We start from the raw sequence: 22544 nt of genomic DNA, 5'->3' as shown, positions 1-22544 counted from the left end.
TCCTTTAATTTCTTCCATGGGTTCCTGGGTTGACTCCCTCTGATACATCTCCATTTCTTCGAATTCTACAGGACCATCTTACTAATTTAGCCATGCATTGGATGTATGTGACCTTTATGGAAAGGTCATCAAAGATGGGTCATTTTCCATATGTCTGGGTGAATAGACACCTTTGAATTGTTAGTGTATATTTAACAGGGAGTGGCTTCTAAGGTTGGGGTAAAGGCCAGTATTTTAAGATGTGCCTTTCTTAGCAAAATACATATATAATTTCTGCCCCTAAGTCTCAGATGAGGTCAGTCTAATCTAGGGATTTTCTTCTGGTTAAGATTACTGTGGCTGCATGTTGATTGAAGATGAGGAAGCCCCAATTTCAATAACTCTGGATGACACTAAGCCAGATGGATCACTCCCTGCCATCATGGGGTAAGTCCTGCATTTTCCAAATCATGCAAGTGATTGGATGCTGGCAGAGTCTATATTGTTTCAGAATTGAGCTCAAGCAATGATAAATAACCCTATAGAAATAAATTAGGTTTCCATTTATTAAAATATTACAGTGATGTTTATATGTGGCATAAAAACACTGAGAAACTTTACTAAAATAGAAATCATCTTGAACTTGTGCCTATATATTTATTTTTCCCAATAAAACTTACACGTTGGGCCTCCCTGGTGGCGCAAGGGGTTAAATCTCAGCACTATGAAGCTATCGGCAGCCACTGCAGCACGAGTTCTATCCCCGGCCAGGGAGTTAACCCACATGGTGCAGCAGACCTCTCCTGACTTGCCTGCTGCTCCCCTCAGCAGTGTATTTCAGTAGATCTACCTGTTCTGCTTCCCACTCTGTCTTTGGTGAATCTTCTCACCCCCCACACCTCTGGCCCACAATCCAGCTCTTGTATGCATAAATAAATAAATCTTTAAAAAATAACTTACACATTGAAGACAAAGTATAAGAAACAGCTACACAGGTGATATGGTAGACAGCCCTGCTTAGAAGCAGAATGTCCACAACTGTTCTGGAATGAGAACTGTTTTTCCCGTAAAACCTTCCCAATGTAGGGTTTCTGGCCTTTGTCCTTTTCTCCATTGCAAACATCTGCTGCACAGCAAATGTTAATTGGTAGCCTGAAATAGAAGATTGATGACCAATTAGGAAGTGCGCTTGGAGGCTAACCCAGGCCTTGAATGGATGGTACTTTTCCCAGTAGATCATTTCACAGCTCTCCCTCACCAGAGGTGGTCTAGGGTGAGGTTCTGTGTCTGGAAGGAGAGACTTTTTCCTCTCATCTCCCATCCCTGCACACACTGCTCTGTCCTTTGGAGACTAGAAATCCAGATAAAGAAGTGGGGCTCTCACAAAAGGATTGCTAAGGAGTTCTGTAACCTCCTGTTGCCATGTTTTGTAGCCCTGCTCAAAATTATACAAACAAAAGAACTCTTTGTTCCACAGCAAAAGAGCACAGCTTCTGTAATAGTGACCTTTAGAGACCAGTGGTTTCCTCTTTCCCCCCTGGGAAATGCGTGTCTTGTGTCTTCTAGGGAGCAGAAGAGAGAGTTGAGCTCATGCACATTGCATCATTTAAGGGGAATTACAAAACCAAAAGGACCCAACCAACTTAGAAAGCAGGCTGTGCAGCAGGGCTGCCAATGAGGCATTTTGAAACCACTTATGTGGCGGGAAAATAAAAAAGAGCACAAGCCTCCCTGAGAAGAGCAGGTGCTTGCAACTGAATGACCTCTAACCTCACTGGGCAATACAGGCTATGGATTGTTAGTTCTCCATCATCTATATGCCAGAGGAAAGCCAGAGTGTTGAGGCAGAGGTTTTAGATAGTCAGTCAAAACCAATCCAGCTGTGGGTGGAAAGACGTTGATGTTCTTTTTGCCCTGGGAGTTAGGTATTGTGCCATTTGCTCTTCTGGACTTTCTTCAGCTTTAACTAACAAGGACATACAGGGCAGGTGTCTTCCAGATAATAGGCTTATTTAGACAGGCTTAAAAAAGTGATTTCTGATCTGTTTTATCTGGAGAATTGCCCCACAATGTTCTTATCTTGAAGATATATTGTCTCCACCCTATTCTTTTCTCTGGGCAAGGAATGCCTTGAAAGTTGGGGGTGGGGGTTGATTGCCCAGCACTGTGTGATAACTACTACCTTTTGAAAACTAGAAAGGACTTTGCACTTTAGAACTGTCAATTGTCCCCAACCCAAAGCCAGCATGTTTAATTTTCTCAGTAAAATCGTTAAAGGAGGGTTGTCCTTTAGTTAGATGGTTAGAATTAGATCATAAAGGTTTATTTCATTCATGACTTGAAACTTGACAGAGACAGCCAACACTAACTGCCCTTGGAAATGGAAATGTAAAAAGCACCCAAGATCTAAAACGGTTTTCAGATAAATCATTTAATATTTCATCAGCTATTCATAATTTTCATTGAAATACTGCATAAGTCTAAAATGTTTGATTTGTGCTTAAACCTAAAATTTAACTAAAGCCTTTACTAGCAAGCCATAACATCAAGCAAAATTATGACACTGTCCCATAAAGTTCAGTAGCTCAAATTTCTTAAACAGTCCACAGCTTCCTCTGAAATGCTGTTCTCTAGATTAACACAAATTCATCACTTCTCAGAATGATCTCAAATAACAGCCCTAAAGAAATTGCCAATCAAGTTTAAGGAACATTTTATTTTTGGAATAGGGGAGAGGATGACATGCCTGTTTTCAGCCCTTGCATTTTCAGTCCTGATCTACTTGTCTTTTGGTGTAGAATAAAAGAATATGATTTAATTTTTTTTAAATGGAGAAATAATTTCATTATCATTTAGCTCATTTGGATTTTGAAAAGCTTTCTAATGATAGTAATAACTAAGGGCTTCATGTCACAATTCTGAAGTGAAAATATATTATTGAGCAAATGAATATAATAAAGATTCCAGCAGAACTTCGAGCCCAGGTGCAATGAACACTCCAATGCAGGCATAATCAACAAGTTTGCTTACTTACAGCTCCTTCCCTTTCAAGATTCATGGCCAGGGCCTCAGCACTCTTATCTACAAGATCGGGCAGCCAACCAGCTGGTCTGTCTCTCCAAGGCCATCCCCCAATGCCTGCACCTTTCCCCCTTGCCTTCCCCCCTTTTTCTGGGGACTTTGCAGCAATAGCTGTGCCTGCTGAAAAACGATGCTATCAATGTAACAGATATGGACACTGTTGTGTATAAAAGGAACCCTTGGTCTTTAAACCGGTGCTCAGACCCAGGTCTGGGACCTCATGCATGAGTAATAAAGCTTCTCCTGAACTCACCATTCCTGAAGTACCACTTGTTCTTCCTCTGCCTGGGTAAAAGGCTAGAATTCATTTCTATAATTCAATTCTTTAGAATATATATGTAGTTAATATCATCAGTATAAAAATAGAATATATTTCACTAAAGGGAAGCTGATGAATTATAACTGAGTTACTGAATTTGGGGACAGTGCTAGGCCATTTGGGAGAGCTCTGCAATGGGGTTGCCCTTCAGCAGTGTCCAGCACCGAGGCAATGGGGTGGGCCTTGGTACCCACCACAACTCTGAGCCAGCCATTCTGGGGCAGGTGGAGACCTTGAGCCTGGTAGTTCTCTGCTACAGAGTGGGGTTGATGGGGAATGGTTTGCCTATAAGCTCAGGGTAATGGGGCTTAATCCTGAAAGGTGACCTGGGTGGCCTACCATGGTCACCTTTACAGACACTTGTTAATATTTGTTATTCCAGCTTTTACCAGGTATTGGCACAGGGCAGCAGTCATTAACTGCATGAAAATTTAATACAACATTAATCTTTTAAACACTTGATTTCTTTTTTTATGTAATTTTTTTTCATCATTGTTCATTTTTTTAAAAGATTTTTTATTTATTTTTGTACAAGAGCTGGGGTACAGGCCAGAGGCGTGGGAGGGTGAGAGGATTCACCAGAGACAGAGCAGGGAGCAGAACAGGCAGATGACAGAAATACACTACTGAGGGGAGCAGTGGGCGCGACAGGAGGCAAAATACCATGTGGTATTCTCGCCAGCCAGTAGGGATCTAACCGGCACTGCAGAGGCTGCGGACAGCTTCACGGTGCTGTGCTCAACCCGCTGCGCGACCGGAGAGGCCCCCATCATTGTTCATTTTTAAACAGTATTTCCTCCCCTCCCCCTCAGGTGTAGTCCCCATAGAGTTTCCTTCACCAATGCACCCGTGCACCATCACCTCAGTCCCCTGTGCTCCTCCCTCCCTCCCTCTGATCCCTCTCCCTCCTTCTCTTCTGCAGGATGTCTCTGATTTATAATCATCTGTTTTTGTTTTGTTTTTTTTTTGTGTTGTTATTATTTTTTTACACTGCTGTCTTATGTGGTTCCCCTATATTCCTGCTATAAGTGAAACCATCCGATATTTTTCTTTTTCCTTCTGACTTATTTCACCAAGCATAATTCCTTCTAGCTCCATCCACGTTGCTACAAATGCCATGAGTTTATCTTTTTGGATTGCTGAGTAATATTCCATTGTGTATATATGCCACATCTTCTTGATCCAGTCATCTATTTTTGGGCATTTGGGTTGTTTCCAGGTTTTACCTATTAGTGCTGCAATAAACATAGGAGTACAGGTGTTCTTTTGAATCACTGTTTTTGTGTCCTTTGGGTAGATCCCTAGTAGTGGAATTGCTGGGCTGTATGGTAGCTCCATTTTTAGTGGACTGAGGAACCTCCAGACAGCTTTCCATAGTGGTTGGACCAGTCTGCACTACCACCAGTAATTCAGTAGAGTTCCTTTTTCACCACATCCTCACCAACATATGTTGGTGCTTGTTTTTTTTGATATGTGCCATTCTTTTTTTTTTTTTTAAAGATTTCTTTATTTATACAAGCACTGGGTATAGTCAGAAGTGCGGGAGGGTGAGAGAATTCACCAGAGCGGGCAGCAGAACAGGCAGACGGTGGCAGGAGAGGTCTGTACACCATGTGGGACCCTCGCCAGCGGCCAGGGATTGAACCGGCACTGCAGAGGCTGCGGGCAGCTTCGCAGCCCAGTGCTCAACAGCTGCACCACCGAGGAGGCCTGATATGTGCCATTCTTATTGGTGTAAAGTGGTTTTAATTTTCATTTTTAATTTTCATTTTAATTTTCATTTCCCTGATGATAAGGGATGTTGAACATTTTTTCATATGCCTGTTGGCCATTTGCATTTCCTCTTTCGAGAAATGTCTTTTAAGTTCTTTAGCCCATTTCTTGTCTGGATTTAAACACTTGATTTCTTATTGTAAGCAAGAACTGTACTAAATGATAGGGGCAAAATATTGAGTTGGAGGTGACCTGCCATTTAAAAGCCCACATCGTCATAAGGGATTTTAGACACAGAAGCAGGGGCATTTGCTCTAGTAGAGGGACTTACTCGGAGGATGTGGGAGAGCTCATTTATACTGAGTAGGTAGAGACAAAAGCCCTTCAAAAAGGGGCAAATTCTTATAGGAAGAATGTAGGGCAACCAAATAAGGGATCAGGAAAAAAATAATAAAAAAAATCAACAGGCAACTATATCAGAGACATTCTGCAGGGTAGGAGGAAGGAGAAGGATCAGCACAAGGGCAGGAAGTGCACAAGGGACTATGGTGATGCTGCACGGGTGAATGAGTGGTGGGAATTTCACAGGGACTACATCTGAGAGGAAAAAAACACACATTGTACAAAAGTGAAGAATGATGTAAAAAATACATAAAATAAAAAAGGGGCAAATTCTTAATATAAACAGCTGTAATCTGATTGTTCTTATGTAATCTCTCTTTCCAGCTTCATTCTTGCCCGAAAAGCCGTCCGTCTCTCCAAGCTCCATAAAGAAATAAGGTAGGAATTTACATCTGAAACACAAACAGTTCACTTTATATTGTGCTTGTTGCACTAACAGCAGTATAACACATTATGAAAAACCCAATAATTCTCTATATTCTCAAAGTCCCAACAAATCAACCTTTTTGTATTTTGCAATAGTTCTCTTGACTCTGTTGTTGCTATTGAGCATATATTAATGTAATTTTACATACCTGTGTACCTGTGTTAATTTTACAGTGGTTGAAAGATAGGGTTTCTTGTAAGATGGATGGAGAAAAATCTTAGAAAAAATTAGTTCTGACCTTAGAGGCCTGAGTCCCCATCACTTTGCAATGCCATTATCACCTTTCCAAGGTTTTCTGACATGTGTGTCTTTTGAAGATCAATTCCATAAATACAGATTTTGTAACCAGTTGCAACTTGCATACATAAAAGTATTCCCCACTGATTATCTAGGCCACAACTGTGATACTCTTTTCACCCAAGAGCTTCTTTGTATAAAACAGTTATATAGGGCAGTGGTTTCCCCCTCCCCTTTCTGTTTCCATTTCTCTCTTTCTGACTTGTTATATTTGTTTTATTTTGTTTTGCCTTGGAATCTTTTGTTCATATAGAAATCTGACTTCAGAATTTAGGCTACCAGAGGGAGAGGGTGGGAGGTGGGATCAAAGGGGTGGCGGGACCCAGTAGCCTATGGTGGAGGACTATAGGTGTTTTGGTGGTGATTGTGGTGTAGTAACATAACATCTAAAGAGGTGTGCGTGTGTATACCCAATCATATAGTGTTGCAAACAAAAGTTACCTCAACAAAAATAATGCAATTAAAAAAATCTTAACTGGAACTCTTACCTGGAAATAGTCATTTTAACTGTTGGGAAACTGCCTTGGGAATTTCTGGGCTTTCCATTCTTTATGGTTGCCCTAAATCCTTTATTAACTATTGAAGACGACCAATACACACACAAATATTAATTTTCTTTGAATTTGATTTTAAAATTAAACATTAAATCCACTAAGTAGTCCTTGCACTGAGTGCTACTTTGATGACTTTGGAAGTCAAAAAAGGCCGCAGAATGAGTTCCCATATTCACATGGCATTTTTTTTTTTATTTGAGCAACCATGAGATTTGGTATCAGGAAGGGAGCTATTTTAATACCCACCATACATGAAGAATTTGGGATCCAGTGACAGGGAATGATAATCTGAGGCTCCACACCTAGCTTGTGACAAAGTCAGGAGTAGCATCTAACATACATTTTTTTTTTATTACACCTCACTAAATTTGATATTTTCTTTTGGATTTCCTGCTTTCCCTCCTTATTAAATAGGAAAATAAATAACAGCTTGAATGTAGACATGTGGTTATGATTGTACATGCTGGCTGAACTTAATGAAAGTTTTGATGAGGCAGAAATATATCATTAACTGGAGCATTGATTTCCAGAATCAACTCTATTAAAATCGTTCAAACAATATTTAGAAAATATATTTTTTTCTGAGGTCAGTAGATTATGATTCAGTAGGTAAAGGGTAGGACCTAAGTATTTCTATTTTTTAAACAAGCTTTTGAAATGATTATGATGAGTAGCCAGATTTAGAAACCAGTAAACAAATTCAAATACAAGATGATTTACAGTGACCTAATGAATTAATCAGCTTTCTTGTGTTATATACCTTTACCACAAAACCTTAATTTTAATGGGAGGAAAGAAAGGGGGAAATAATTTCCTGTTTTATTTGCATAAACTTGTCCTTAGCTCATCTACTAATATTAAATATAGTGACTATTCCTTATAACATTTGTGTGAAGTAGGTAAGAATCGGTCATCTCATCATAGAGTAGGAGAGAGGGTGCCATCCTAGCCTGAGGATGGATTTGATTCAACAAATATTTATAGGGCACCTACAGATGGGATGCTCAGGAGATTAGAACCTTGGCCCTGCCATTAATTGCTGGATGATGTTGAACAAGTCTCTTCAGCATGCTGATCCTCAGCTTCCTCATCTTTGAAATGAGTGGCTTGCATTACAGAGAGAAACACAGACAGATGGTTGTCTTGAGACATCTTCCAGTTCTTCTATTCCTTTATGATTATTGAACAGCCCCTTGGAGGAACCCCAACTTTTCCTGTCTGTACTGGAGTTAGATGACTTTAAGATAGCCACCTACTGTGTGATATCATCTCAGGAGTGGTATTTGTCCCTCCTTTATAACTTCTCATGGTAAAATGGTGGCAGTAAGCAACAATCCCACCTCCTTCTCCTTACTTAACACTGTGTACCCATTATATGGGAGTTCTGGGAATTATATAATTAGTATAAGTGTGAGCATCTAGATAAATCTGTAAGGTTACATTTTGTCCTACATTTTTGAGAGACATAATAAAAATATTTTCTTATGTAATTGGCAGCATAAAACAGTATCTTTTAAAATCTGTTTCTTTTATTACTATTAAGTATAAAACTTCTCTCCGCCCCAACCCCCACACACACATTTTGGCCGTTTTTCTTTTTACCATTTTTTTTAAAAAAAGATTTATTTATTTATTTATACAAGCATTGGGTATAGTCAGAAGCGTGGGAGGGTGAGAGAATTCACCAGAGCCAGAGTGGGGAACAGAACAGGCAGACCGATGAAACACTGCTGAGGGGAGCAGCGGGCGCGGCAGGAGAGGTCTATTGCACCATGTGGGACCCTCCTTGGCGGCCAGGGATCGAACCAGCACTGCAGAGGCTGTGGGCAGCTTCGCAGCCCAGCGCTCAACTGCTGCACCACCAGGGGAGGCCCTCTTTTTACCTTTTAATGCTTGTTTTATGCATTTGAATTAAATTCTTTGCCACATTTTCAGCAAAAATTTTCCAGTTGCTTGTTAGCCTGTAGCAAATATTTTGGAGCATTTTTAATGTCCAAACTACATAAAGACTAGAGAAAGTAAATACCAAAAGTATGTATGTAACTGGTTAGTGTGAATCTTGTCAAACAAATCCTGAAATAAAACTATTAATTTCTAAACAGTTGATTTTAGTAAATTAGAACTTTCAAATTTCACCAGAAGTGCTTGTGAGTTTAAAATGTATCTGTTTGAAGAAATGCTTAGATAAATTAAGCCACTGATTTTTAGGACATAATACATGCCATGTTCTGTGTTAGTCATTTGTGTAATAAATTATGAGGGTAACCAAAGACTGATGTAATATCACAGTGTACATCATGCCAGCTGCCTTTTGAGTACTGTGTCCACAGAATATTCTGTCAAGTGCAGATTATTAGACTGGAATGACCATAAGCCTTTCCTGCTGTAGCATATTTTATGTTATGCTTAAAAGATTAAATGAGCTTTATATATTTGCTGATCTTTTAATATATTTGGTGATCTTTAAAAACAAAGTAAGATAGTTTAAAAACCCCATTATATGTACTATAAACTTATAAAAAGGATTATTTTAGAATTCTACATATTGCAGAAAAGTGATTTAGAATCAATTCCTAAAACTGATTGACTTTAATCTCATTTCCCCCATTTTAACCTCAACTAGTTCTCAGGTGCTATTCTGGTAGACAAAAATGTTAAAAAGAAGGAAATGTCCTTTGACTCTTCAAATCAATTGACATACTGAGACTGAGTTAATCAGGGGGCAAAGATTTGTGGGACTGTTCATTTTTGGTAGTTGCAAAAGGATTTTAATTTTAATTTTTCCTTAATAAATAAATATGGTTCATGGATAGTGTCATTTTTAAGTGGAATATAGAGAAACTGGACAAAGAGTCAGACAAAGCCAAACTTTAAAACTAACCCTTGAAAGCTGACCACAGACCTGAAGCATCTAGAGGGGGATGGGAAGCACACCATGGGCTATGGTGGAGGTCTATTTTGGTGATGGGAAAGCAATGGTGACCACACCCGAGAAGGAGAAATGTAACACTGTCAACATACTAGCAAGGATGTAAAACAATGGTCCTTCGTTAAATTAAAGAAAGTTAATTTTTTAAAAAATCTGGATAATTTTGACAAGAGACCCCCAGCACTTACTGCTTTTGGTCTATACTTACCAATCATTACTTCCTTAACATTTCTTTGGTTTTGGTTTTTTTTTGTTTGTTTGTTTTTTTAATAGGAAGAGGAAGATCTGTGAGCTCTACGCCAAAGTGTTGGGATCTCAAGAAGCTTTACATGTGAGAAACTCAGCTTTAATCCCTACCAGGTTCTGCTCTGTTTGTTCCCAGTGGTAAAGCAAAGCAGATTATGGTTTCCTGACGGTCTTCTAAAGAGAGAGTGCAAAGGGATGTGCTCACTGAAGGATTAACTTCAGTGACCAAAGGCCATTAAAAGCTGCTGTCAGTTGCATGTAATTTCTGATGCATGGTTCCTTGGGCTATTTAAATGTTCCCTGGCTAACTAGCAGCTGCTTGTAATCAGAGCCTGGAGCTACAGGTTTTGTCTCCAGGGCGGTTGAGATCATTTTCCAGAACAGAGGTTCTGCCCTCCTGTCAATGTCAACTGAATGCTATGAAATAAAATCCCAGATATGTTATCATTTGTTGGTGAAGGCACAGTAGTATATCCTTGATGAGATAGACTGAATCTGGACTCTCTGCCCAGGTCAAAGTCATAATAATTTATTTTTCCATTTGTAGACTTAATTCACAGCTCATTTAGGATTTTCAGTGCTTTCAATCAACCACTGAAAGAGATGATGAGAATAAAATTCTTTCTAAAGAACCTACCACATAGCTGGGGGCTCTTCTGGGGATTTATTTCTGAACTGTTCAAATAATAAATTTGCATAATGTGTTAAGGAAATCAAAGTATGTTCTCTCATGACCCTTGGGAGGAACATTTTTCATCTTAATGTTCCTTCTTAGGATTTCCATCATTCAGTTCTACAGCTTAGAGAGTGGTTTGGAAAAAAGCTTTTCTTACACACTGTGCTTATAGCTCCTCCCTTCTACTCTTTACTCAGCAGAAATGCCTCTATAGATAAGGAAATAAATTTGCTATTTAGAGAATCCAGAAATTTGAGCAGACCTTTCCAGAACCTGATTGTTGATGGGGTTTCCTGAAACCTTAACTCTAAAGATACAGACTCTGGGTGAAGATGCCTTCTCTTCCAGTTAAATACATCATGTCTCCACAATTCCAGCTGTTGGTAGGGTTGCCGTACATGTTTTGTTACTTGGTGCCTCACAAAGGCCATGAATCACTTGCTGCTGTCATGTTTCCCATTAGCTAGAAAAACAGGGCCATCTTTTTCCTTAATGTAAACTTTGTGTTAAACACAAAACTTCATTGTTGACTAGCAGCATTTAAGCTTTCTTTATAACTTTTTCTTTCCTCTGACTGTAGCCGGTACATTACGAAGAAAAGAACTGGTGTGAGGAGCAGTACTCTGGAGGCTGTTACACCGCCTACTTTCCACCTGGCATCATGACTCAATATGGAAGGTACTCACCAGACCCCGCACCAGTTAATGCAAGACATGCACCAAACTTAGAGTAGTTGTTTAGAATTTTACTTATTTAATTTGTCAGTTGTTTACATGTCTATATAACTTTGGGGTTACATTTTTACTCCTCCATATGGCACATGTTTCACGCACCCCTTACCAAACCACCTGTGCCAATAGAATTTTAGAAATAGTAGACACTATTCCTGTTTCTTTTTTTTTTTTTAAAGAGGCATGTATTTTATTTATTTATTTGTTTGTTTGTTTGTTTGTTTTGTTTATTTGTACATGCACTGGGTACAGTCAGAAGCGCGGGAGGGTGAGAGAATTCACCAGAGCTAGAGCGGGAGCAGAGCAGGCAGAAGGACCGAAGTACACTGCTGAGGGGAGCAGCGGGTGGCAGGAGAGGTCTGCGTGCCATGTGGGACCCTCCTCTGGTGGCCGGGGAGCAGCCGGGGATCGAACCGGTGCCGCAGAGGCTGCGGGCAGCTTCGCAACCCAGTGCTCAACCGCTGCGCCACCGGGGAGGCCCAGACACTATTCCTGTTTCTAATGACACGGAGAGTCAGATTATATATTTTTGGATATCTGTAGATGTGTTTGTGTTGGTACATAGAACAGTATCTGTCAGCACATAGAACAATAACAGAATACTGCTGGGGATTTCAGATGTCAGCAATACATGTGAGAATTCTGTAAGTCGTGGTGTCCTCCAAGGGATGTCTCCACTGCATACTGTTCAGGTGTGAAGAGGTTATCTCCACAAAGGGTCAGGGAGTCCACCTTGGCTTAAAAGTCCCATGCCTTATGGGAGCCATTGTCTCGTATAAAAGCCTCATAGTCACAGTGTCTAGGGTCCTTATGAGAGACATGCCCAGTCCAAGAGGTGCCACACTCAGGGAAGTCCAAAGTGATAGCCTCCCACTAGGCATTTACAATTCATATGCAGTTGTTCCTGCCCAGGTGCCAATGTGGGGTTTGGGGGAAGCTTATTTAGGATAAGTGGTGATTCTTGGTAACTTGGATGGTATTATACCTTCATCAGGTTTCTGGAGGAATAGTACTAGAGAATTAACTCACGATCATATTTGTCTATGGAGAAGGAAGGAGGGTTTGGTAAACCTTTCCTTACATGAACTTTGTCTTTTGGTTGATTTTTCTTAATTGAATCAAATAGTCTTTGTTAGTGATAGCAGGATTAATTGACTGGAGTTGTTCTGGAATCAGAGTAGAAGTCTAGAGGATGGGGCGAGGATCAGGAATAGATGAAGTCAAAGATTGCTGAATTGGAAAAAGGTAATGTTGGGTTGAGGCGAAGGCCTATGAGGTGGAGATGTTCCAGCTCGGGAGATTTCATAAAAGTGGTACAGATGAGGCAGGGGAAGCTTGGAATTGCTCTTTCAGCCCAGCCTTCCTGGGTTCTCTTTATCAAGACCTCTTTGAAAGAGGAGAGCCATTTTACCTGCCCTCAGCCAATCTCCAGGTAATTTCATAGAAGACTGTACAGAGGTTGCTTCTAATTTTTTTTATAATTTATTTTTTTATATCTTTTACATCATTATGTATTTCCCATAAAATTCCCACCAACAGTTCACCCATGGACCATCACCCTAGCCCCTTGTGCTCCTCTCCCCTGTTTTGATCCCCGTCCCTCCCCCTCCCTCTCAGAATGTCTCTGATTTATGGTTGCCTGCTAGTTTTGTTTTATTATTATTATTATTGTTGTTGTTACTTTTTTCCTGATCCCTTATTTGGTTCCCTTGTATTCTTTTTATAAGTGAAACCATTCAATATTTTCTTTTTCCTTCTGACTTATTTCACTGAACATGATCCCTTCTAGCTCCATCCATGCTGCTGGGAATGGAGTGAATTTATCTTTTTTGATTGCTGAGTAGTGTTCCATTGTGTATATGTACCATATCTTCTTGATCCAGTCATCTGTTTTTGGGCATTTGCGTTGTTTCCATATCTCACCTACTATAAATAGTGCTGCAATAAACATAGGGGTGCAGGTATCTCTTTGAATTAATGTTTTTGTGTCCTTTGGGTAGATTCCTAGGGGTGGAATTGTTGGGTTATATGGTAGCTCCATTTTTAGTAGGTTGAGGACCTCCACAGAGCTTTCCATAGTGGTTGGACCAGTTTGCACTCCCACCAGCAGTGTAGGAGAGGTTGTTTTTTTAAAGAGACAGACATATAATCATTTGGGTCTCTCCTTTGCTAGAAGTCAGTTACTCTCCCCATCTTCTCACTCACCAATGTGGTTCCTCCTGATACCTTTGGAGTGCCTGCATCCCTGGTGTCTGGTTAGATGTGATCTTACAAGGAATACACTGCTTGGAAAACAGTGTAGAGAGCAGAATTGACTGCAAATAGTTAATACACAGCAAATATATCTGATTGTGGATTTATATGCCATTCTGGCTAGCTTGGAAAGGTCAGCATCACTTTTAGTGATTGATGATCTGACAGTCTGAGTCTCTCTGGCTTGAAAGTTCATATCCTTGGGTGCAGGCATAGGAAACAAGGAGGGACCTTTCTTTCTCCTTTGACTGAGTTACATGGGTGTTTTTGAAAGGAGTTGAGTTTCCTGATCTGCTGTTGGGTAAATGAGGAACAAGGATTGGCTCATTTACTTGCAGCGCCTTCCCAAGTAACTGTATGTGTCTGTTGTGTTCCCTTCAAGGGTGATCCGACAACCAGTAGGTAGGATTTTCTTCGCCGGTACAGAGACTGCAACACACTGGAGTGGTTACATGGATGGAGCCGTAGAAGCTGGAGAACGGGCGGCTAGAGAGGTAAAGGAAGGAGCTGTCTCACTCTGAGTCTGGCATCTGGTCTTTCTAGATCTGGACACTGGTAAATCTGTATATATCACTTCTTTGCCCTTCACCCCACTCATGAGGCTCATCTGTTATCAGCAGGGTCTTGAATCCATGAAAACTACACTTCATTTCATAATACCGTGACTTTTCCTTCCAGGTCTTGAATGCTTTGGGGAAAGTAGCAAAGAAAGACATCTGGATCCAAGAGCCCGAATCACAGGTACATTTGGTGGGTCCATGACATCCATAGACCAGTAGCTAACTGCATGTAAAACTCCTCTCTCATCTTCTAGCCTCTGTTGTAATTATAGGTGCCACGCTCCAGGGCATGTCAGTGCATTGATTTTACAGATATGGTTTGCCCCTCTTTGTCAGTGCAAGAGGTTTCTGCTAATGATCTCTGTTTATCCATCTAGGATGTTCCATCCATGGAAATCACTCACACCTTCTGGGAGAGGAATCTTCCTTCAGTGCCAGGCCTCCTGAAGCTCATTGGATTTTCAACATCAGTAACTGCCCTCTGGCTTGTGCTATACAAATTCAGGCTACTGACACGATCCTGAAGCTTCATGCTTATGCTTTTCGCTTACTCTTTTCTGACACCATCAAAAAGAAAATCTTGACAAAGTCTGTGTCCTTGGATCATCTTTAAGTCACAGACTAACCCTTCAGTTTAGTCTCAGTCACTGCTAATGTAAAAATAACCTGAAGACTCACCTCATTAGATCAATTTCCATATTGCTAATTGTGTAACTAACTTGTGCTGACTGGTGGAATAAACCTTACGACTGACTTCTTAATTTCAAGAAGCTAAAGTTGAAGTGTGTATCAGCAGAATTTTTTGTGTCCTGTGTTTCTCCCCTTTAACACCAAATGCCTGGTGATAACAGAAATGAAGCATTTATCTTTCTCTCTGTAGAAGTTGAGTAGTTAAGACCCAGCTTGTGTGTCCTTTTAAGTCCTTCGGAAATTTTGAAGTGTAGGTCTAGAGCTCAGAGGCTCACAACTTTCTGGGTGAGCAGCTCCTGCTTTGAATGAGGGAACAGTAAATGAAAGCCATGCAGGTAGGCCAGTAGGGAAACATCTAGTAGGCCACTGCCTCAGGATTTCCTGACCGGCCACTTCTAATTCCATTGAAATTTCTAGCTATCTATCTAGTCTGAGCACTGGCTTGTTTATGTTTTCCTCTTTTGCTTCTTAAAGGGGAGAGTATTTATCAAGGTATAGTGTTTAAATTGACGGGCTGTGATTTTTGTGCAGCTTCCCAGATGAGCAGAGTAAAATAGCGGCAGGGCTGTCCCTTAAAAGGCCTCCCTGACCAGCTCCACATGAGACCAGCTGCAGTGGCTATCTCCTCCTCCTCTTGGAAGGTGGCTGGACATCACTGCTTATCACCAATATTAGCATCTCTGCCAATTTCAGATAAGCGGTATTTTCCTTTGTCTTAGGTATACCCTGGCTGTCTGAAATTCCCTAGTAGCATATATATTTTCTTTTTTCCTAAAACTATGGTAGAATTAGGCAGATCTTTTCATTTAAATATGTCTTCAACATGTTTACCTTTAAATAAATGTTAGCCTGCCAATTTCAAATAAGTATTGAAATACACTTGATAATATTTCTGATTACTGTTTGTTGAGATGTGATCAGATGCAGAAAGGAAAGGAAATTCAGACTCTCTAGTGTAGCCTAACTTGCTTTAGTTATCAAATTTTATAAAAGACATGAAACATGTTTTTATATATGAAGGCTAAATTCTCTATCTTAGGAGTGACATGGGCCCAGAACGGGGCCTACCTCTCATCTTTCCTATTTGAAAGCTGTCAGATTTTTAAAAGTCCATTCCAAAGATTTCAAACATAAAATGCTTCTCTTTAATATAAATGTCTGGGATATTCAATACATTTGTGATCAAATAAAGCAATTGAAAAGATTCAGCAGATTTGGGCACACAGGTGCTAAATATGCAGTCATATCTTATCCCACATCGTTGATGAATAAGACATTTCATTTTAAATGAAGTTTCTGGAGAGCTGAAGCTTGCTCTTTTATGTGCCAAAATTTTTAAATAAAAAATGTAATGGACATATTTCCAATACAGTTAAATAAGCTAGATTCAAATTCATCTTTTTTTATTAATCATGCCAATCATTGTGTGTCTCAATTTTTTATACCTTTATAATGGAGTGACACCATTGTGTTTTCCCCTATAGTAAATGTTGCTTAATTGTTTTGTAGGTGGTAAGTCTAATGCTTTTCCTGTCTTCTCCTGCATTCAGTTTTTTATTTCATATTCTTGTTATCTCTATTATTTCCTAAGACTTCTTAATCTCCTATTTTTTATATAATGGGAGTTAAAAATTGTCAGAAAAAAACCAACCCAATTTTATTATATAACTAACTCTATCGTAAATTCAAAATTAAGTCATTGAATCTTTATGTGAGGACTAAAGGTATTCCAAAGTTTTACCTACCTAAGAGAGAACTTTTCTGCCACTCTTTATCTCGCAATTGAAAAGTACTTTAGCTAACTTAGGGGTTTTATTAATTTCTTTGAATATGCGCCAGTCCATAAGGAATTTCTGCTTATTATATAGCAAACTGCTTTGAGAAATCACATCCCTGATCTATTTCAGTTGTTTCTGTTCATTTACTGATTAACTCAGTTCTGACACACCTTTTGGGAAATACTGATTTAACTTCTTAACTGACAACAGTTTTAACACTAATGCATATCTCACTAAGTCTTGATGGTTGAAGGGCTCCTGAGTATGCAATTTACCTTCTTAAACTTTTCAGGAAGCCAATTAATTTATCCAAGTTAGATTAGCCCTGTTAAGCTATAGATTATCAAAATGAATGCCAGTACAGATATGCCTAGAAATGAAACGAGCAGAGGACTCCCACCATGTGTGAGGTTGTCTAATACCATCATCATCAAATCAGTTTAAGCAGCGGATAGAGCCTGAATCACTTCACAATTTTGGAAGGCTGAGTTGGCCTCACTCCATAGAAGGTGGAGACTTAGATTTTAAATGTGAATGTTGTTGTCAAAACTGTTAAGTAAGGACTTGTACAACACTGAAGAAAAAAATGTCTGATTGTGAACTATGTTCAGTTTGATTGTGAACTTGGTCCTAATGTTTTATTTGAAACATGCCCAGTGCTACATGTGGGAATACGCATATGTGTGTGTGTTGCCACAGAAGTATGGTTTTGTCTGTATGGTACTGTTTTGTTTGTTAATAAAGTGCACTGCCAACCTCGATTCAGACCTGGCTTCTCTATTTGGTTGATGGTTTGAAGGTTAATTGGCTTCTTATAGCAGGCGATCCCAAGGAGGGGTCCATCCATCCATGGAGGATGGACTTAAAAAGCCACTTGATATTTTCATTGTTTGGGTTGACGCTCATGATTCATCAAGGTTTCCTGAGAACTGACTAATGCTAGAATTTTGTCATCTGGCCACAGAAGACGTGGAATCTAATAGAAACTTTCTCACCTGATAGGCTTTATGGTACCCTGAGCAAATCACTTTGGTTCTCTGTCTCTCAGACTCATCTGGAAAAGGGTGGGTTGCACTTGGTGATGTCTAAGATTTTTTTCATGGCAGCATTATGTGATTGAAGCATTAGTTGCTGACATTCTGCCTGTTAGTGTGACAAGGGAGAGTCGCTCAGCTTTTCTGTGTCTTGGTTCATTCCTTATCTGAGGTTGGTTTCCCTGGAATTAGACCGACATGCAGAGTCATGGCAGAAAGTTTGTTGGGCACAGCTCTCAGGTAATACACCTAAGGGTGTGGAGAAAGCAGGATGGGGCAGGAGTTGACCCGCAAAGCAATTGCAAATGAAGCCTTGGCAAATCCTGAGCGGATTGCTGGGAAGGCCCTTCTGAATTAAATTACCTCCGACTGAGGAAAGGAGGGTGGAAGGCCTTCTGTGTCCCTTCATCAGTAATCCCCTGGAAGGTGGTGTTCCCTCGCTGAGGCGGGTCCAAGGACAATTCCTCTTGAGGAACTAAGCAGTGAACTGAGATAAATTTACATTTCTAGCACTTGTGGGGTTCAGGAAGGGGTACGCACTTTATTCTATAGAGTTGCCCTTTGTACTATAAAAGATACCATGGGCTTGAACTTTGGTTTTATAGATAGACTGTAACAACTTTGTGAACCTATCCCTGTTAGGTAAGGGAACTGCCTTTATCAGATTGTATTTCAGTGCTATTGTTTAATTTTTTTTGTGAGATACCATTATTTACAATATGTTTCAGGAGTACAGCCTTCACACCCCCATAAACATATATAACATATCACAGCCACCACTAAAATGCTGGTTAACTATGTTCCACTATCTAATCACCCCTTTCCACCCATTCCTCTTGCCTCCCTTCCATACCGCTCTGGTAGTCACCATTTTCTTGTCAGATTCCAAGGGTTTGTGTTTGTTTTGTTTTGTTTTGTTTTTTTCATTTGCTTTTTCCTTTTTATTCCATATGTGAGTGAAATCATAATGATATTTGTCTTCTCTTTCTGACTTCACTTAGCAGAATCATCTAAAGTTCTATCCATGTTGACACAAATGGCAAGATTTACATTTTTTATAGGTGAGTTATGTCTTATAGTGTTTGTGTATCACATCTGAATCCACTCATCTGTCAATGGGCACTCAGGTTGTTTCCATGTCTTGGCTATTGTGAATAGTATATTTCTGCAGAAAAAAGCAGAATTAGAGGAAACTCTGGAAATAGTTCAACCTCTGTCTCAACAAAGTAACCCCCTCTGCCGGTTCACTAATAGAAATTTCAAAGGGGATAAATACATTTATGAGCTGTACTCTTTACAGTTCCAAGGCAGGTCTCACAATGACAGCCGGTATGAACTATCTGTCTTAGCCTGGAGCCAGGTTTCTAAAGGAAGATTTGGGGCCTTATGTGAAAAAGTTGTGAGGGAACTTGGAGAGCCTTCAAAGTGGTTCAAGGCACATGTAACCATATAAGAGAATTATGTACACTATAGTTACATATCAATGGGAATGTAGTTTTCCTTTAATGAGTCTCATACTTTCTAAGAACCACGGAGAGAGCCATGGGTAAAATGGAGTGGAGTGGTGTGGGTGAATGCTCGGGCAGTGCTGGAGCCAGCAAAAGACAAAGGAAATGGGAGGAGGCTATTTGAAGAGCAATACGATGTGATTCTTGACGAGTTGGTACCCACCAAAGAGAGTAGGGCACCCCTGCACTTTGTGTCATTTTTTTTTTTTTGAAGATTTATTTATTTATACAAGCACTGGGTACAGTCAGAAGTGTGGGAGGGTGAGAGAATTCACCAGAGCCAGAGCGGAGAACAGAACAGGCAGACTGACGAAATACACTGCTGAGGGGAGCAGCACGCGCAGCAGGAGAGGTCTGCGCGCCATGTGGGACCTTCGCCAGCCGGGACTGAACCGGCACTACAGAGGCTGCGGGCAGCTTCGCAGCCCAGCGCTCAACCGCTGCGCCACCAGGGGAGGCCCCACTTTGTGTCATTTACCCTATACCTGCCTCTGGGAAACCATGCTGGGACTCAGATACCTTCCTTATAGAGTTGATGGGAAAAGTAAGATAATGTAGGGAAGGGCTTAGCAAAGCAAGCACTCAATATTAGCTGTTATTCACCAGCAAAATTCAAATAATTTTAATACAAATAAGTATACAATTATGTACATTTGAATATCTACAGAAGAGTAAAAATGAGTAAGTCTGTTCAAACAATAAAAGCTGACAATAAAAAAATTATTGTTGGGCCTCCCCGGTGGTGCAGCGGGTTGAGTACAGCGCTGTGGAGCTGTCCGCAGCCTCTGTGGCGCCGGTTCGATTACCGGCTGACCAGAGAGATTCCCACATGGCTCAGCAGACCTCTCCTGTCTGGCCCGCTGCTCCCCTCCACAGTGTATTTTGGTCCTTCTGCCTGTTCTGCTCCCTGCTGTCTCTGGTGGATTCTCTCACCCTCTCGTGCCTCTGGCCTGTACCCCAGTGCTTGTATGAATGAATAAAAAAATCTTAAAAAAAAATTATTGTTATTGAAGTGCCATTATTTTACATCCTTGCTAGTGTTTTGACAGTCTAGGATTTCCTGCTCCCTTGTGTAGTCACTGCAGCTCTCCTACTGCCGAAGCACCATAGCCCTCCACCACAGTCCATTGCTTTCATGCCTCTCCCGTCCCCTTTCCCTCTGAAAGCCAAAGATCAGTGGTCAGCTTTCAAGCGTTGTTTGTAAAGTTTGTCTGACCTTTTGTTTGGTTTCTCTGTCCACACGTAAGTGACACCATCCGGTATTTATCTTTCTCCTTCTGGCTTATTTCACTTAGCATAATCCCTTCCAGCTCCATCCATGTTGCCACAAATGACATGAGTTGATCATTTTGATTGCTGAGTAGTATTCCATTGAGTATATATACCACATCTTCTTGATCTACTCATCTGTTTTGAGGCATTTAGGTCGTTTCCATATCTTGGCTATTATATGTAGTACTGCTATAAACATGGGAGTGCAGGTTTCCTTTTGATTTAGTGTTTTTGTGTTTTTTAGATAGATACCTAGGAGTGGGGTTGCTGGGTGTATGACAGATCCATTTTTAGTCTTTGAGAAACCTCCATAATGCTTAAACAGAAAACTCCATCCACCATTTGCTCCATCCACCATTGCTCACTGTCAGTCATTTTAAATTTTGTGAACATTTACCAATTTTAACAATCATTCAACACATACTTACTGAGCACTTACTATGTGCTGGTAGGACATGAGGATACGAGATTTCAGGGAAGCCTCCATAAGCACCACTGTGTGGCAAGTATTGATAGGTAAGCACACTGCGTAGACAGATAATGGTAGAAAAAAACTAAAGATGGTATCTTAGGCTTTAAGGCTGCTAGAACAAAAAGGCCACAGACTGGGTGGCTTAAAAATAACAGACATTTATTTCTCACAGTTGCAAAGGCTGAAAAGACCAACATCAAGGTGCTGAGATTCAATGTCTGATGAAGACCCGCTTGTTAACTTCATAGATTTCCATCTTCTCCATGTGTGTCCTCAAGTGCTGAAAGGGTTGAAGGAAATTTCTAGGGTCTCTTATAATATCACTAATACCATTCACGAAGGCTCACACCTTCATGGCCTTAATTTTCCCCCAAAGATGCCACTCTAATACCATCAGTTTTGGCGATAGAATTTTCACATTTAAGCTGGAGAAGTGGGGGAGAGCACAAACATACAGACCATAGCAAATGGCAAGGCTAAATGGCAAGGAAAATCACAAGCATCAGTAACAGTGCTGAATGTGAAGTCCCCTTTACTCCATCCACTATTGCTCACCGTCAGTCCTTTAGTCCTGTCTGCCCAGCCCTTCTCTTCACTGGAGATCTGAGATCTCTGTCAGCCAGGGCTCTCCATCTCTCAGCACCATGTAAAGAGGCAGCCGATATTTGTTTTGAAAGAGTGCCATCTTCTGGCCAAATGCTGCTGCTTCCTTCAAGTGGAAATCCCAAAGTATTAACAGCTTAGTCTTGGGAGGAAACTAAAAGGTGTCACATCCCACCCAGAATTTCCTCTAAACACATTTGTCTGCACTCTCTTTCTTTCCTGTTTTGATATGGATCAAAAAATTAATATCTAATATCCACAGTTTTTCCTTTGCCTTAATCTCCCTTTTTGTTAGACTTTTTGTTAGAGTTGTTGGTTCCACAGCCTTTGTTGTTTCCATTTATGGAATGGGTGAGGTGGAAAATTGGTGGGGGTGTCTCCCTGGTGGTGCAATCACTATGAAGCTATTGGCAGCCACTGCAGCATGACTTTGATCCCCAGCCAGGGAGGTGACCCACATGGCGCAGCAGACCTCTCCTGTCTCTCCTGCTGCTCCCCTCAGCAGTGTATGTCAGTCTGCCTGTTCTGCTCTCCATTCTGTCTCTGATGAATCCTTTCACTCCCTCTCCACACCTCTGACCTGCACCCCAGTTCTTGTATGTATACATAAATAAGTAAAATAAATCTTTAAAAAAAAGAAAATTGGTGGGAGATGTGAGCAGTTGTATTGTTTTTGCCTTATAAGGGCAGGGAACCAATCTGGAGAAACTGAGACAAGGGGGTTGGAGAGAAGAGAAGTTTCAGGAAGTTAACTTGGGGCTATAGTGTTGCTAGAGAAAAGGATTGTTTTAAAGCTGCCTTTACAGTCTAAAGAGACAGAGAGCAAGGAAGCTTTGTAGGATTACAAAGTTAGGATTTTGGTTAGGATTTTTTTGGTGTAATAAAGATCTATAGTATTGGGCCTCTCTGGTGGTACAGGGGGTTGAGCGCAGTGCTGTGAAGCTGTCCGCAGCCTCTGCAGCATGGGTTTGATTCCCGGCCAGCCAGGGAGATACCCACATCGCGTGGCAGACCTCTCCT

General features: G+C 40.6%; 1 protein-coding gene across 1 annotated transcript in view; it reads left to right on the top strand.

The window, feature by feature from the left end:
• LOC119246213 (amine oxidase [flavin-containing] A) overlaps window positions 1-17393 on the top strand; it is a 65706-nt gene extending 48313 nt beyond the window's left edge. The window contains exons 9-15 of the mRNA XM_037512501.2: window positions 330-426; window positions 5819-5872; window positions 9975-10032; window positions 11204-11301; window positions 13990-14101; window positions 14286-14348; window positions 14545-17393. Coding sequence (XP_037368398.1) covers window positions 330-426; window positions 5819-5872; window positions 9975-10032; window positions 11204-11301; window positions 13990-14101; window positions 14286-14348; window positions 14545-14691 — 629 coding nt within the window. The 3' untranslated portion in view covers window positions 14692-17393. The remainder of the gene's footprint in view (window positions 1-329; window positions 427-5818; window positions 5873-9974; window positions 10033-11203; window positions 11302-13989; window positions 14102-14285; window positions 14349-14544) is intronic.
• Window positions 17394-22544: the final 5151 nt, after the last annotated feature.

This window comes from Talpa occidentalis, unplaced genomic scaffold (assembly GCF_014898055.3).
Source record: "Talpa occidentalis isolate TD23 unplaced genomic scaffold, MPIMG_talOcc4v2.1 talOcc4.15, whole genome shotgun sequence".
Taxonomy (NCBI): Eukaryota; Metazoa; Chordata; class Mammalia; order Eulipotyphla; family Talpidae; genus Talpa; species Talpa occidentalis.
The sequence above is the reverse complement of the archived record's forward strand: the minus strand, read 5'-3'. Positions and strand labels throughout refer to the sequence as shown.